Source organism: Nerophis lumbriciformis, linkage group LG38 (assembly GCF_033978685.3).
Source record: "Nerophis lumbriciformis linkage group LG38, RoL_Nlum_v2.1, whole genome shotgun sequence".
Taxonomy (NCBI): Eukaryota; Metazoa; Chordata; class Actinopteri; order Syngnathiformes; family Syngnathidae; genus Nerophis; species Nerophis lumbriciformis.
Genome location: NC_084585.2, coordinates 16,412,788 through 16,430,516, shown reverse-complemented (window position 1 = coordinate 16,430,516; position 17,729 = coordinate 16,412,788). Strand labels below are relative to the sequence as shown.

The window sequence follows — 17,729 nt, the reverse complement described above, 5'->3', positions numbered from 1 at the left end:
GTATTGGGACACTTTGGACTAAAAGTAGACAAAAGTATTGGGACACTTATGACTACCACTGGACAAAAGTATTGGGACATTTACAGTGGACAAAAGTATTGGGACACTTTCGACTAAAAGTAGACAAAAGTATTGGGACACTTCGGACTAAAAGTAGACAAAAGTATTGGGACACTTATGACTACCACTGGACAAAAGTATTGGGACACTTAGGCCGAAAACTGGACAAAAGTATTGGGACACTTGGGACTACAACTTGACAAAAGTATTGGGACACTAAGGACTACAACTTGACAAAAGTATTGGGACACTTCGGACTACCACTAGACAAATGTATTGGGACACTTAGGACTAAAACTGGACAAAAGTATTGGGACACTTAGGACTACCACTGGACTTAAGTATTGGGACACCTACACTGGACAAAAGTATTGGGACACTTGGGACGAAAACTGGACAAAAGCATTGGGACACTTAGGACTACCACCTGCCAAATACGCGGGCCCGACCAACGCTGCTTGCAGCTTTAATTACAATTTAGAATGTGATTGTGAACGACAGGCAAAATCCCCCAAAAGTGCAGTTAACCTATAAAAGAGAAACATCATACTTTCATGGTATCATGGGTGGCATGTCAGATTTGATTTTATACAAGTTTATGATATTTATTTATTATTATATTTATCTTATTCAATGTTTTTGGTTTAATTTCATTAAAATGTTTTGAAAATTAAAAGCAAATTAAACAGCCTTAGATTTTTGTTTTTGCTGTTTTGCTGTTCCTGACTCAAAGTTCTATCAAATATATCAAGTAGGTACAAAATGAATGTGTTCAGTCTGTGAATATGGTCAGGAGACACTCACACACAGCATCACAGTGATGAGCTCCGTGGCTCCGATCCCGATTGCCAAGTAATGCATCTGCTCCTCCGGTACTCCTGACTCCCGGAAAATGTCGAATGCGTAGAAATAGAGCTACAAGAAAGGCTTGGGTCATGCGAAGCAGCTTTCTAACCACGTAGAAGGAGTGTGGAACGAGCGAAGGTACATACGGCATTGATGCCACAGAACTGGACACCAGCACAGGGGATGGCCAAGGTCAACAGCTGCCATCTGACGCAGCGACGAGTCAGAACATCCTTCACTGTCTTGGCCTGCTCGCCTTGGACGCTCTCACGCTCCTTGTCCATGTCTTCCAGCTCCTGCTTCAAGTCGTCTTCCTGCCACAGCCACTGCAATGCTGTGGCACAGGAAGGACACGTGCCGGAGAACTTCCATTAAGAGCACACTTAATGGTTTACAAATGTAAAGAAGACAAGATATAAAACTACAATTGTGTCCTGATCCTTTGACCAATCTTGATCAGATTATGTCTGTGTAGTGCGGGGGTCAGCAACCTGTGGCCCTTTAGTGCCACCCTAGTGGCTCCCTGGAGCATTTTTAAAAAAGGATTGGAAATGGAAAACGATGGGGGAAAAATAATATTTTTGTTTTAGTATGTTTTTGGTTTGAGGACAAACATGACACAAACCTTCCCAATTGTTAGAAAGCCCACTGTTTAATATGTTTGTGTGTACGCTTCACTGATGAGAGTATTTGGTGAACATTGTTTTGTCCTACTAATTTCGGCGGTTCTTGAACTCACCATAGTGTGGACTGTGACGCAACAGTTTGTTTACATGTAAAATCTTCCACTCCTTCTTGGTCTCATTTTGTCCACCAAAAGTTGTATGCTGTGCGTGAATGCACAAAGATGTGCTTTGTTGATGTTATTGACTTGTTTGAGTGCGAATCAGGCATATTTGGTCAGTGCATGACTGCAAGCTAATCAATGCTAACATGCCATTTAGGCTAGCTGTATGTACATAATGCATCATTATGCCTCATTTGTAGGTATATTTGAGCTCATTTAATATCCTTTACTTTTACATCTATTCATTTGGCCATTAAAAGCCAGTAATATCCAGGAATTATCTCACCTTCTGAGCAGCCTCTGATTTACTAATGTTTTCCAATAGGGATGTCCGATAATGGCTTTTTGCCGATATCCGATATTCCATTATTGTCCAACTCTTTAATTACCGATACCGATATCAACCGATACCGATATCAACCGATATATACAGTCGTGGAATTAACACATTATTATGCCTAATTTGGACAACCAGGTACGGTGAAGATAAGGTACTTTTAAAAAATAATGATAAAATAAGATAAGATAAATAAATTAAAAACATTTTCTTGAATAAAAAAGAAAGTAAAACAATATAAAAACAGTTTCATTGAAACTAGTAATTAATGAAAATTAGTAAAATTAACTGTTAAAGGTTAGTACTATTAGTGGACGAGCAGCACGCACAATCATGTGTGCTTACGGACTGTATCCCTTGCAGACTGTATTGATATATATTGATATATAATGTAGGAACCAGAATATTAATAACAGAAAGAAACAACCCTTTTGTGTGAATGAGTGTAAATGGGGGAGGAAGGTTTTTTGGGTTGGTGCACTAATTGTAAGTGTATCTTGTGTTTTTTATGTTGATTTAATAAAAATAAAAACAAACAAACAAACAAAAAAAACGATACCGATAATAAAAAAAACGATACAGATAATTTCCGATATTACATTTTAACGCATTTATCGGACATCTCTATTTTCCAATGTTGTAAAAATGTGTACAATAAATGTTTAATGTCAACATTTCTGTCAACGAAGATTTGCTTCAGCCTGCGACACTTATATAAGGCTTTTAATTTTTTGCGGCTCCAGACAGATTTGTTTTTTGTATTTTTGGTCCAATATGGCTCTTTCAACATTTTGGGTTGCCGACCCCTGGTGTAGTCTGTTTTGCTCCAGCCAACATCTCTGTTGTGAATTATTTTTGTATTAACGTGACACTGTTATTCAAAATATTGCATTGTATTTAGGAGAAATGTTATTTGAATGGAACCGGTACAAAAATATTGGTAAACTGAAAGTACCTTTTATTGTGAAGGGCACTAAACTGGATGTTTTAGCCTGTGTCTGACATCTTTACAAACTAACAAGAGCTATTCAATGCATTGCTTTTCAATAAAACATGTGAACATGTAAGTTCCACCAAAGACTTTGACTCGACTAACGTGTCTTCGTGCTAGCTTAGCAGATGGATAAGAGGTTTTCATTTGAAAGCTTTTCCAAAGTCTTTACTTCAAAACACTGTAAAACTGAACTTACATAAATAAAGTAATGTCAATATAACTCAGATGAGATACAAAATAACTTTTCTCTGAAATTTCGACAAAAAAAGGGCTAGCTGGATGCTAGCTGGATGCTAATTTACATGGAATTTGCCATATACATCAGTGGTCCCCAACCTTTTTGTAGCTGGGGACCGGTCAACGCTTGAAAATGTATTGTCCCACGGACCGGGGGGCGGGGGGGGGGTTTCATAAAGAAATACAATCATGTGTGCTTACGGACTGTATCCCTGCAGACTGTATTGATCTATATTGATATATAATGTATATATTGTGTTTCTTATGTTGATTTAATTTTAAAAAAAAGTTTTATTTTTTATTTTTTTAATTTCTTGCACGGCCCGGTACCAATCGGTACCGGGCCGGTGGTTGGGGACCACTGATATACATGATCTAATTAGCATTAGCAATTTGACATGGCAACTTCAACAGCTCCAAATTTGGTAATCAAAACTACAACTAAGATGCACATTACAATCTGTTTAATAATCATTATAAAATGCTGGGTAACTTCTGGATAATTATTGTCCAAATATTGACAAATAAGTTTTGTTTAATGTTTTTCATGATCACATTTAACACGTGCACTCGTCAGTCCCCTAAATATGTGCTCCAATTTCGCTGTGACTTGGCTAAGCACCCGAATGTTAGGCACAGCCCGTGTTGGGCTGTGTTAGAAAATCCAAGTCAATTTAACATATGGGGTTTAATAACACGCCATCATGTGGTGTTTTTGTCAGAAAAATTATAGCACCGGCCGGTCAGTAGGGTTGCATGTTTTGACAATTTTTTTTACCTTTGCGGTGGTTCAGTTGTAGAAGAGTTAGCTTAAACACACAAATAAATTCCGGCATGTGGATATGATGTTTGCAGTGCAATACTGGCATCTAGTGGTGCTTTATAGGTATTGCTGGCGTTAACTATGTAAAATGTTTACTTTATTATCTGCTTGGTTAAAGGCCTACTGAAACCCACTACTACCGACCACGCAGTCTGATAGTTTATATATCAAAGATGAAATCTTAACATTGCAACACATGCCAATACGGCCGCGTTAGCTTACTAAAGTGCAATTTTAAATTTCGCGCAAAATATCCTGCTGAAAACGTCTCGGTATGATGACGCCTGCGTCACAGATTGTAAAGGACATTTTGGGACAGCATGGTGGCCAGCTATTAAGTCATCTGTTTTCATCGCAAAATTCCACAGTATTCTGGACATCTGTGTTGGTGAATCTTTTGCAATTTGTTCAATGAACAATGGAGACAGCAAAGAAGAAAGCTGTGAGTGGGAAGCGGTGTTTTGCGGCAGGTGTTGTGCCGGATAACGCACCCCTGCCGTAGAATGCACCCCCTGACTGTTGTGCCAGATAACACAGCCGGTGTTTCATTGTTTACATTCCTGAAAGATGACAGTCAAGCTTTACCATTGGCCTGTGGAGAACTGGGACAACAGAAACTCTTACCAGGAGGACTTTGAGTTGGATACGCAGACGCGGTACCGTGAGTACGCATGCAGCTACGGCTTCCAAACATTTGATCGCTTGCCCGTACGTGCGTGCCGCTATGTGCATGTCACGTACGTAACTTTGGGGACTTTGGGGAAATATATGTGCTGTATGAACTTTGGGGAGGTGAACGGTACTTTGGACTGTGGGATTGAGTGTGTTGTGCAGGTGTTTGAGTTGTATTGGCGGGTTATATGGACGGGAGGGGGGAGGTGTTTGTTATGCGGGATTAATTTGTGGCATATTAAATATAAGCCTGGTTGTGTTGTGGCTAATAGAGTATATATATGTCTTGTGTTTATTTACTGTTTTAGTCATTCCCAGCTGAATATTAGGTCCCACCCGCCTCTCACAGCATCTTCCCTATCTGAATCGCTCCCACTGCCCTCTAGTCCTTCACTCTCACTTTCCTCATCCACGAATCTTTCATCCTCACTCAAATTAATGGGGAAATCGTCGCTTTCTCTGTCCGAATCGCTCTCGCTGCTGGTGGCCATGATTGTAAACAATGTGCGGATGTGAGGAGCTCCACAACCTGTGACGTCACGCGCATATCGTCTGCTACTTCCGGTACAGGCAAGGCTTCTTTATCAGCAACCAAAAGTTGCGAACTTTATCGTCGATGTTCTCTACTAAATCCTTTCAGCAAAAATATGGCAATATCGCGAAATGATCAAGTATGACCAGTGTTGGGACTAACGCGTTACAAAGTAACGCCGTTAGTTTCGGCGGTATCTAGTAATCTAACGCGTTATTTTTTTATATTCAATAACTCAGTTACCGTTACTACATGATGCGTTACTGCGTTATTTTACGTTATTTTTTATGTAGTATCGGCTAGAAACTGAGGATCTGAGTGTGTTTTATTCCAGCGAAGCAGAGACGTGCTTCTGATTCTTCCTCTGCGCTCTCTGTGTGTGCGTGTGACTGTGTGTCTGAGTGTGGGAAGTGGAGGGGAGGGGAGGGGAGGGGAGGGGGGTGCGCAATACAACCGTTGGCCAACAAAAAAGTAACCACAGAACACTATACGCCTATACGGTATAGTGTTCTGTGGTTACTTTTTGGTTGGCCAAGCGGACGTGACGACAGGCTGTCCCCACTCAGATCCGCACAGACCGGGAGGGGGCGTGCCTTAAGTCCGGCTGGAAATCGGCAGAAATTTGGAGAATGGTTGTCCCAGGGAGAGGCAGTGAAATTCGGGAGGGTTGGCAAGTATGAGATATTCTCACTTCTTTTCTTTTGTCGAGCACAAAGAAAAGAACATTTTAGTTAAATGTAAGTTGTGTCTTGGATCAAAGATCCCGTCTACTGCCCAAAACAACAATTCAAATCTGCCTGGTTAGGCTCTGTGTATGTCACGTGTGCCTTCCTTAGGTGAAGCCAGCTTTACAGCTATGTTGTTGATTGATTGATTGATTGATTGAAACTTTTATTAGTAGATTGCACAGTGAAGTACATATTCCGTACAATTGACCACTAAATGGTAACACCCAAATAAGTTTTTTAACTTGTTTAAGTCGGGGTCCAGATACAGATATATACTATCAAATATATACTAACATCATAATACAGTCATCACACAAGATAATCATCAGGGTATATACATTGAATTATTTACATTATTTACAATCCGGGGTGTGGGATGTGGAGGGGGGGGGGGGGGGGGGGGTGTTGGGTTTGGTTGGTATCAACACTTCAGTCATCAACAATTGCATCATCAGAGAAATGGACATTGGAACAGTGTAGGACTGACTTGGTAGGATATGTACAGCAAGTAGTGGACACAGAGAGTGAGATCAGAAAGTATAAGAAAAAGTGTCTACATTTGATTATTTACAATCCGAAGAGGTATTATGTGGAAGGGAGGGTGTTAGTTTAGGGTTGTAGTTGCCTGGAGGTGTTCTTTTAGTGCGGTTTTGAAGGAGGATAGAGATGCCCTTTCTTTTACACCTGTTGGGAGTGCATTCCATATTGAAGTGGCATAGAAAGAGAATGAGTTAAGACCTTTATTAGTTCGGAATCTGGGTTTAACGTGGTTAGTGTTAGTGTTACTATGCTGTTTGTTACTTATGTATGTTATGTTGCAGCTATTTAAAATAGTTTTGTCAATTTGTTCTGGCCTGAAATAAATTGGCCCTTTGAAACATATCTTTGTCTTTGTGTGTTGTATGTAGAGCACATTGCTTAGCAGAGTTCAGTGATGCAAATGTATGTCAAGTTGATCAACAGATTGTATTATTCTCCAGTGCAATAACAGTACTAAAATGAACGCTAAAAGGGCATTAATGGGAGCTTTAAAAAAAAAAAGTAGAAGAAGTAACTAAATAGTTACTTTTCACAGTAACGCATTACTTTTTGGTGTAAGTAACTGAGTTAGTAACTGAGTTACTTTTGAAATAAAGTAACTAGTAACTGTAACTAGTTACTGTTTTTCAGTAATTAACCCAACACTGAGTATGACACATATAGAATGGACCTGCTATCCCCGTTTGAATAAGAAAATCGCATTTCAGTAGGCCTTTAAATTACTTAGTTTATGTCAATGATAACACACAGCATTAACACGCTTTCCTAAGTCCCAGTAAGTTTCATTTCTGGCTCTGCGGTTATCGTCACTATTTTCCTCTTGGTTACTCTTCACAAAAGCAGACTTGGCATCCGCTCAGTGACGTGTCCACTCACCTTTCTTGCCGCCTTCAGAGTCCCCTTTGTCGATGTAAAGGTACCGAGGAGACTCGGGGAAGAATAACAGAGCCACAAACTGCACAATGGCGGGAATGCCGCTGATTGCCAAGAGGAAAGGCCACATTTCTTCAGAGCCCATCATCTCCCTGCAGGGACACAGTGAAGGACAATCAATCATGTGTTTCTTAATCCCCTTGATGTCCTGGGCATGACGTTAAAGTGCATCCGGCAGTGGAGGCTCCTCTATAGGGTCTTGGGGCACTATGAGGTTAACCCCTTTACTACTGTTACCCCAGGTGGCTATTGGCAAAGGACTAGTACCTGACTGCCCCTTAGCCAGGGATACGGTGAAGACCTCAACGGCGGAGCAGGCGGCAGATGGTAGATTTAAGAACTACCACAACGGCTGCGATGGCGGACGAAGGCTGCAGCAGAAAAGGGTCCCCAGTTGTCTTGGACTCCATGCCACTGGACCCTGACCCCATTCTGTCAAGGATCGTGTGGTGACTGTCTGTGCACCAGTCTCCCCACGTTAAACAAAGTCCTGCACAGGTAGGGCTGGGCGATATATCGATATACTCGATATATCGCGGGTTTGTCTCTGTGCGATATAGAAAATGACTATATCGTGATATTCGAGTATACGTTCTCACGCAGTTGCTTTTAGCTGCTGGCATTACACTACAGGCTCTTCCCACTCTGTCTTGTCTGTCCTTCTCACAGACAGCAAGCGCACCTTCTTACACACGTCACATACTGTCACGTCATACGTCACATACGTATATGCCCTCGCGGAGCAGAGAGGTAGCAGCATGGGTAACGTTAGCTGTGATGCTTGCGGAGTGGTGCGAGCGGTAATACGAGAGAAAGAAGGTGCGAATCTGGTAACAAATGAAGGAAGAATTAATTCTCAAGAAAAACAGCAGGGGTCCATCGTCTGGCGGTGGTTTGGCTTCAAATGGGAATATGTCGAACAGACAACCGTAATTTGTCAAGTGTGGGGGAAAAAGCATTGCTACAAAAAGTAGCATTAGTGCTAATATGTAGCATCATTTGAAAAGTCACCTGCTAGAGAATGAAGAGTGCTTACTCCGCATGTCAACATCTCCGGCAGGTGCCACACGTCCAAACCATCAAAATGCCGAGGCAAACATTTCCAGATCAACACCGTATGAAAAAAAGAGTCAACAACAAAAGGAGATAATGTCCGCAGTAACCTACCACATAGCGAAGGACGCTATTATGCAGCTAATTTTTATTTGACAATTATTGAAATATCTTGTGTGACATTATGCACAAAAGTGCACTTTATTTGTTTTAAACTATTGTAGTGGTGTTCTGTACAAAAAGTGCACTTTAATTTAGTGTTGTTTTGAAATGTCATCTTAGTGACATCATGCACAAAAGTGCACTAATAGCTTGTTTTAAAATGTCTCTGACAATCTTGCACTTTCTGTTTTGAAATGACATGAATGTTTGTGCCACTGCTTAATAACTGTTTAATAAATACAGTTTTGGTCAATTGACTTAGTTGTTAGTTCCCTCTCTGCATGAAAGTTTAAAATGAGCATATATTAATGAAGTATGAACAATAATGTTTTAATGTAGACACATATAATCATCATACTGCTGTGATTATATGCATCAAGTGTTCATTCAAGGCTAAAGCAAAATATCGAGATATATACTGTGTATCGCGATATGGCCTAAATATATCGAGATATTAAAAAAAGGCCATATCGCCCAGTCCTACGCACAGGCATCCTACATAAAGGGATACACCCCTACCAGGAGGATCGTCATACTCGTTCAAGTGACCGCCGACGATGAGTCCCCTTGATGCTGTGGTGGCCTTCTGCAAAATGTTTTGTCATTCCTATGTCGATTTTATCCTAATTTTGAACAAAATTTGTGTTTTGTTTATGTATTTCTCTCAGTCCAAACACTTCACACACTTCTGAAATACTAGCCTTTTTGCAAGACAATACAATATAATAGAAATGTTGTCCCACCATTGCCTGAAGATCATAGATGTCCACCACAGTTCAGTTTGCCACAGTAAACATGACATTAAACTAACCTAGTGAGGCAGCTGTTACCTTCCACAAGCGTGCCAAAGAGTACCACTGTGACGAGCGGCTCAATGAGCGGTACCAAAAAGTGAATATTTTGGTGCCCTTTCCATAAGGCCTCAAATTGTACCACTTGGTTGAATCAATGTACATTAAAGGCAGGGGGTTAGATACAACTCTTTCAATTCTGATACCATCCCGATATTGAAGTCTTGAGTATTGGCCGATACCAATATATTATTCTAATACAACATCAGCAGGAATCATACATATGTGTATTATTTTGCAGTGTAGAATGGTAGAAAAGGTTAGAGCAAATGAAATGACTCAAAGAGAGAACGATTTTAAGTATAAAAAAACCCTGAAATGGACTTAAGCGGTCTACGGGGCGCAGCCACCTTTGCACACACCTGATACCCATTTCCTCCTGACTACTTAAAGGGGAACTTCACTTTTTTTTGGAATTTTGCCTATCGTTCACAATCATTATGAAAGAAATTACAACGGATGGATTTTTTTTAATGCATTCTAAATATTGAGTAAATAAAAGTCCGCATACAGCGGAGCCAATGGAGCTCCACTATTCCGCCCATAAATCTGATAAATAAGCGTTAAAGTGCTAATAATGCTCAATTGATTTGAATATAAACCAAGTATTAGTGATATTGTTATAATAAGTGCTAACGCAGACAAGCTATTTATAGCGGCGACGTGATCACTTCCGTGTCTCCCTATGTTTACATCATCGAGTAATCTGCTGCTTCCTCGCTTCCCTGCTCCCTGTAAGTTTATTGTAAACCATAAATCATGCCTCTCACCTGGACGTGAGACATCTGGGTAGGTAATGCGACAAGTTGGGACACTTTGACAGCCAATTTAGGACCTGGAACTGGCGAGGACGACACGAAAAGCGCTTGTTTCCCCCCACCCCGTTTCTTCGCGAGGATCATGAGTCAGTCTTCATCTAAACGGGAATTTAAGAACATCCTAGCAGTCGACATCCTAATGACAGCAGACATTGCACAGTAAGTGATACTATATTATGCTTGTTGGCTCTCATAAAGTCTGCAGTGAGCAGAAATCAGTGATGAAAAAAAAAGAAGCAAACATTGTGATGCGTTTTTGAAATAAAAAGATCAAAATATGTAAATATTAACTGGCTGTCCAGCTTTGGACAAGTACATGCTTTTTAGGAATTTTTGTATTGGGGTGGCGTGCCTTGGTTGGTAGAGCAGCTGTACCAGCAACTTGAGGGTTCCAAGTTTGATCCCCGCTTCTGCCTTCCTGGTCACTGCCGTTGTGTCCATGGGCAAGACACTTTACCCACCTGCTCCCAGTGCCACCCACACTGGTTTAACTGTAGCTTAGATATTGGGTTTCACTATGTAAATCACTTTGAGTCACTAGAGAAAAGTGCTATATAAATATAAATAACTTCATATTGGTCATTTTAGATGCAAGGGGATAATCAGATACTATTTTTTTTCAGAATGATATAAATATCAGATCGGGTACACCCCTAATTAAGCATCCAATCAAAGTGGGAGTAAAGGCATTGCTCTGATTTGCTGTGATGTGCAGTATTAAGCATCTATCAGCAATATGAACTTCATACTTGATGCCAATGATTTGACCCATAACCTTCCCCAAACCAATAAAGATGGAGCTGGTGAGAGTCAAGAATCCTCTTAGTTTCTTTGGAGAGCTTTCACCCAAGTACATGAGGTGCACGCTCAAGCCAAGACCTGCACACACGTCACACAACAGTGAGGTTACAACAAGAAAACATCATCATCATCATCTTCATCATCATCACTTACCAACGTTGTATCCGAAGAGAAAGCGGCCTAGCAAAATCATCTCAAAAGATTTGGCCGCGCGGCTAAAGAGCATGAACAAAGCGGCCACGACGGCCACGACGTCGTTGATCATTAACGCTTTCTTCCTGCAAGACAATGTTTGTTTCCTTCATTATCATGCAACAGCTGGAGCAAGTGTGTTAAGTTGGCGTATTTATTTCTTTATTAGTCCCACCATTGATGCCTTCCATTTTATGTCAAAGTGTGGACACGTCTACTGTGAAATATTTTCTCTCTTTTGTCCCTCATGACAAAAATGACAGCTTCTAAAAACTGCAGTAAGAAACATATTGGTTTCCATTTTAATATTTTAACACTACTTTAGCCTAAATTATACTTATACTGTATATACATATTTGTTGAATTTTGGTTTTGAGGACAGTATTTTTACATAACTCACTGTAAAATAAATTTGAATGAAAAAATATTCATGAATTATATTTTAGGAAGTATTCGATTACTATTATTATCATTATTATGAAAATGATCAGTATTATTATTTTATTTTTATTTTTATTATTAATATGTTACTTTTTTTTGTTATTCATACAATAATTAGTAATATTTTCATTATTATTATTAGGCTCTGAGTAATCTTGGTAAATGATTGGCAGTTTGATATGTATTTTTTCATTTTAATTTTCCCACGGTATGAGTTAAAAAAACAAAACACTTGAGGTCCAAATGACAAGGAATGTCAGTAAATTTTTTAAATATTATTACTTTTTTCCACTTTTAAAAACATAACAAATAAGCCTACTATTTAGGAATTGAACACTATGTTTGCACGAAAAACTAAATAATAACATACCTTCTTTCACACATATCCACAGTGACAAAATGTGTCATTTTAGCTCTAGAGACCCCATTTTAGAAAATTTTTAAATATTTTTGTTGCATACTTTGAATAAGAAAAAGTAGTGCTATCTAGAAAGCCGGTACTCCAAATTTAATGCAAATGTTATCACACTGGATTGCATTAGTTCATGTTAAAATAAAAGTGGGCTCAAAAACGACATTGTCAATTGATTTCAACAGGGCATTTTTTGTGGCTTGCATTCAAAGCAAATTTATGGAACAAAGTTTCAAAAATTCTAAATACAGTATTCATTCCAACTAAGACAAAATCAATTAAAAAAAACGCTCTTACCGGCCATATTTGACCGGCAGACTTCCGCTGTGAACAGCGCCAAGCCACGCCCCCAAACTCAGCACGGCCACGATGAAGGACCAAATGAGCTGCTCGGTGGAATCTTCCACCGGAGTTTGGTATCTCAGCAGCCACGTTTGGTTGATAAAAGCCTCGACGTGCTGCAGGAAAATTCAGAAACACAGGTGTTTTTTTTTAATCATCATTATTGCCGTAGTCGTCATAGCTTTTACTATTACTATTTATTCTTTTTTTACAATGGCATAAGAAGAATTAGGTTTCAAGGTTTATAGACCCTTGTCCATGCTATTGAATGGGAAGGTGTGTACAAACTTAAAGTTAAAGTACCAACCCTCCCGAATTTTCCGGGAGACTCCCGAATTACAGTGCCTCTCTCGAAAATCTCCCGGGACAACCATTCTCTCGAATTTCTCCCGATTTCCAGCCGGACTACAATATTCCATGCGGACCTGAGTGAGGACAACCTGTTGTCACGTCCGGTTTTCCTCCATATAAACAGCGTGCCCGGCCCAGTCACGTCACGCTTTTGGAGAGTGCACAACTGCACACACAACAAGAAGGAGACGAAGCAGAAGAACGAAGAAGAGACAGACATGGTGACGACAAGTAAGAAGAAGAAGTACGCTTGCAAGTTCCAAAATGATTGGAAACAAGAATTTCAGCTCATCTAGGATAGCTCGAAGGGGAAAGGGTATACTGCCTGCAAATTTTGTAGATCAGACTTCTCCATCGAACACGGTGGTCGAATGGATATACTCATTCATGAACGGTCAGCGAAGCACAAGGCGGCGGCAACGCAGCACCGGTCACAGCCCGATGGGGTAACATATGCCGAGACAAAGACGGCTGTGCTGATAGCTGCATTGATTGATTGATTGAAACTTTTATTAGTAGATTGCACAGTGAAGTACATATTCCGTACAATTGAACACTAAATGGTAACACCCAAATAAGTTTTTCAACTTGTTTAAGTCGGGGTCCACTTAAATTGATTTATGATACAGATATATACTATCATCATAATTCAGTCATCACACAAGATAATCATCAGAGTATATACATTGAATTATTTACATTATTTACAATCCAGGGTGTGGGATATGGAGGGGGTTAGGTTTGGTTGTTATCATCACTTCAGTCATCAACAATTGCATCATCAGAGAAATGGACATTGGAACAGTGTAGGACTGACTTGGTAGGATATGTACAGCAAGTAGTGGACACAGAGAGAGAGATCAGAAAGTATAAGAAAAAGTGTCTACATTTGATTATTTACATTTGATTATTTACAATCCGGGGAGGTGGGATGTGGAAGGGGGAGGGTGTTAGTTTAGGGTTGAAGTTGCCTGGAGGTGTTCTTTTAGTGCGGTTTTGAAGGAGGATAGAGATGCCCTTTCTTGTACACCTGTTGGGAGTGCATTCCATATTGATGTGGCATAGAAGGAGAATGAGTTAAGACCTTTGTTAGATCGGAATCTGGGTTTAACGTTGTTAGTGGAGCTCCCCCTGGTGTTGTGGTTATGGCGGTCATTTACGTTATGGAAGTAGTTTGACATGTATTTCGGTATCAGGGAGGTGTAGCGGATTTTATAGACTAGGCTCAGTGCAAGTTGTTTTACTCTGTCCTGCACCCTGAGCCAGCCCACTTTGGAGAAGTGGGTAGGAGTGAGATGTGAGGGTGGAGGTCTAGAAGTAACCTGACTCGCTTGTTCTGGGATGTTTGGAGTTTAGATTTGAGGGTTTTGGAGGTGCTAGGGTACCAGGAGGTGCATGCGTAATCGAAAAAGGGTTGAATGAGAGTTCCCGCTAGAATCTTCATGGTGCTTTTGTTGACCAGAGAGGAGATTCTGTAGAGAAATCTCGTTCGTTGGTTGACCTTTTTGGTTACCTTGGTTGCCATTTTATCACAGGAAAGATTAGCCTCTAGAATGGAACCTAGGTAGGTGACCTCATCTTTCCTGTTGATAACAATGTCACCCACTTTCAGGGGCGCCGAAAAGGGGGGGTAAAGAAGACGGATTCTAGGGGCCCATGATGGAGGGGGGCCCAGAGAGGCCCCTAATGATGATGAAATTATAATACAGAAAAAATAATGACACTAAGTTATTAACTAACATATAATCACACATGTTTTATTTCCCATGTCCTGGTAACAATACCTTTATTTGTTTTGGAAGCATCAACCCCTACAGGACCCTCCCTTCCCCCCTCTATTTACGTAAAATGGTTCAGTCCGACTGGATCAGCTGCAGGTAGCACACCAGCGATTTGTCACAGACAGCGCCATGGCGGGCAAAGCGGAGGAGACAGCAGTATGCCTCAAAAATCAGGCAGCCAAAAAAGAAAGGAAAACAAATAAGAGAGGAGAAGGAGTTGAAGGGTCGACAATATATCACCCAATATTTCCAAAAAAAAGGTGGGTTTGTTAGTTGTGGTGGAAAGTTATGCATATTAACTTTGTCCCTGTCTGTGGTAATAAGCTAGCTCACTTTTCTCACCATGTTAGCTCAAGAAAACTCTGGATTTTTACATTTTACTGCTATATTAGTTAAATAATCAATCCAGTCAAACATTTATCAAGCTGTTCTTATTCAATAAGAGTTTATTTCCAATTTAAGAATCAGTGGTGCAGCAAATAAATGACTCAAAATGAATTCCATTGTATTCAGAGTGCTCAGTTCTTCCCCTACTGTACATGTCAACTGTGATGCTGTTCTTCTTTCAAAAATATGGTAATGATAGTCAAAAATATCATTAAAATGCATAATTGTATGTAAAACAGCATCAAAAAATGTTGCCGCTGTGTTGGGGGCCCTGTAAAGATTCTTTTCATGGGGCCCAAAATCCCTAGCGGCGCCCCTGCCCACTTTTGTAGTGAAGTCACTGACTTTCTTAAGGTTGATGTGGGACCCAAATAGGATGGATTCTGTTTTACCCAAGTGTATGGATAGCTTGTTGTCAGCGAGCCAGGTGCAAATTCTACAGAGTTCAGCACTGAGGATTTTCTCCACCGGTGACTTGTCCTTGCCGGATACCAGCAGGGCCGAGTCATCCGCAAACAGGAACAATTCACAGAAGCATGCTGATGACATGTTGTTTATGTCACAGTCTCTGTTTGTTTGTCTATGTGTGTGTATTTGGGAGAGTGGGTGTGTTTTGGCCGTAGGCGTGGCTCCAGCTCTCAGCCTGGCACAGCTGATCCCAGCACCCTAATCACTCACCTGCCTGCCATCAACTCATCACCTGCAGCCTACAAATGTTTGGACTTCACTCGGCGCGATCGCCAGATCGTTTCACCTTTCTACATGTGGTAACGCTTCTCGCCCCTTTGTTCTTGAATTCTAGCACTTTTGGATGTTTTGCGAATCTGCCATTTTTTGTGTTTTTGGCTCCTCATTCTACCCCTGTTTTTTCCCTCTGCCTTCAGTTCCCTACCTGCCGTGTGTGCCTGCTCAGCCTGCTAGCCTCAGCCTGCTAGCCTCAGCCTGCTAGCCACAGCCTGCTAGCCTCAGCCTGCTAGCCTCAGCCTGCTTGTCTCAGCCTGCTAGCCTCAGCCTGCTAGCCACAGCCTTCTAGCCACAGCCTGCTAGCCACAGCCTGCTAGCCACAACCTGCTAGCCACAGCCTGCTAGCCACAACCTGCTAGCCACAACCTGCTAGCCTCAGCCTGCTAGCCTCAGCCTGCTCGCCACAGCCTGCTCGCCACAGCCTGCTCGCCACAGCCTGCTCACCACAGCCTGCTCGCCTCAGTGTGCTCTCCTGGACTGCCAAGCCAAGGACTACGAGCTCCCTCCTTTCCCTCTGGTTGTATTAATAATAACCCTTGAACTTTAAATTTGTGTGTCTTTTCTGCATTTGGGTCCACCAGTTTTACCAACCGTGACAGAACGATCTGGCCATTTTCAATGGACCCAGCAGATTTTGACCGTGTGAGAGAGGCCCTTGCCAATCAAGGACAGCGTTTGGGAAACCATGACCAACTACTACAGACTCTTATTGACCAGATGTCACGCGTTTCCACCCAGCTCACCACTCTCATAAATCAACAAGCTCAACCACAACCCGAACCACCTGCACCACCTGCACCCCATGCTGTCCCTGCTGCAGAGCCACACATCCCCCCGCCTGATAAGTACTCTGGCAATCCTAGCACTTGTCGTGAATTTTTAACTCAAATCCAGCTTGCTTTTGATGCTCAGCCCTCTCGTTTTGGCCGTGAGGCAGCCAAAATCGCTTACGTAGCCAACCTGCTACAGGGTCCCCCTTTGAGTTATTTCAATGCCCTTTGTGAGCAAGGATCCCCTGCAGTCCAGTCCTTTGCTGCACTATCTGCAGAACTGAAGCGGATCTACGACCACCCCATACGAGGGCAGCAAGCAGGTCAGCAGTTGTTGCGACTTCGTCAAGGGAAAAGCTCAGTAAGAGAATTTGCCTGTGAATTCCGGTCCCTAGCGGTGGAGTCTGGCTGGAATGACAAGGCCCTTCTCACTGCTTTCCAGAATGGGCTTAGTCGGGTCATTGGAAGGGAGATTACCCTGAGGAATGAGCAGCTGTCCGTAGACGAAGCTATTACCGTATTTTCCGCACCATAAGCCGCCCTGGGTTATAAGCCGCGCCTTCAATGAACGGCATATTTCAAAACTTTGTCCACCTATAAGCCGCCCCGTGTTATAAGCCGCATCTAACTGCGCTAAAGGGAATGTCAAAAAAACAGTCAGATAGGTCAGTCAAACTTTAATAATATATTAAAAACCAGCGTTCTAACAACTCTGTTCACTCCCAAAATGTACGGTAATGTGCAAATGTGCAATCACAAACATAGTAAAATTCAAAATAGTGCAGAGCAATAGCAATGTCACAACACACAAAATAAACATAACGCTCACTTTCTGAAGTTATTCTTCATTCATAAATCCCTCGAATTCTTCTCCTTCGGTGTCCGAATTAAAAAGTTGGGCGAATACGGGATCCAAAATGGCCGGCTCCGTCTCGTCGAAGTCATCAGAGTCAATGTTGCTATTGTTGTCCAGCAGTTCCGTGAATCCTGCCTTCCGGAAAGTTCGGACCACAGTTGAGACCGATATATCCGCCCAGGCATTTACAATCCAATGGCAGATGTTGGCGTATGTCGTCCGGCGCTGTCTCCCTGTCTTAGTGGCGCAGGTCATCTTGTTGCTTCCTCTACCTACGCA

The 17,729-nt window shown here is 41.5% G+C and overlaps 1 protein-coding gene across 1 annotated transcript in view; it reads right to left on the bottom strand.

Annotated features, from left to right (window-relative positions):
• Positions 1–17,729, bottom strand: part of LOC133578327 (solute carrier family 2, facilitated glucose transporter member 11-like) — a 41,924-nt gene that overhangs the window by 9,627 nt on the left and 14,568 nt on the right. Inside the window, exons 3-8 of the mRNA XM_061932670.1 lie at positions 12,517–12,677; positions 11,328–11,452; positions 11,123–11,252; positions 7,433–7,581; positions 1,053–1,240; positions 865–975 (exon numbers count right to left, since the gene is read on the bottom strand). Of these exons, the coding sequence (XP_061788654.1) occupies positions 865–975; positions 1,053–1,240; positions 7,433–7,581; positions 11,123–11,252; positions 11,328–11,452; positions 12,517–12,677 (864 nt within the window). The remainder of the gene's footprint in view (positions 1–864; positions 976–1,052; positions 1,241–7,432; positions 7,582–11,122; positions 11,253–11,327; positions 11,453–12,516; positions 12,678–17,729) is intronic.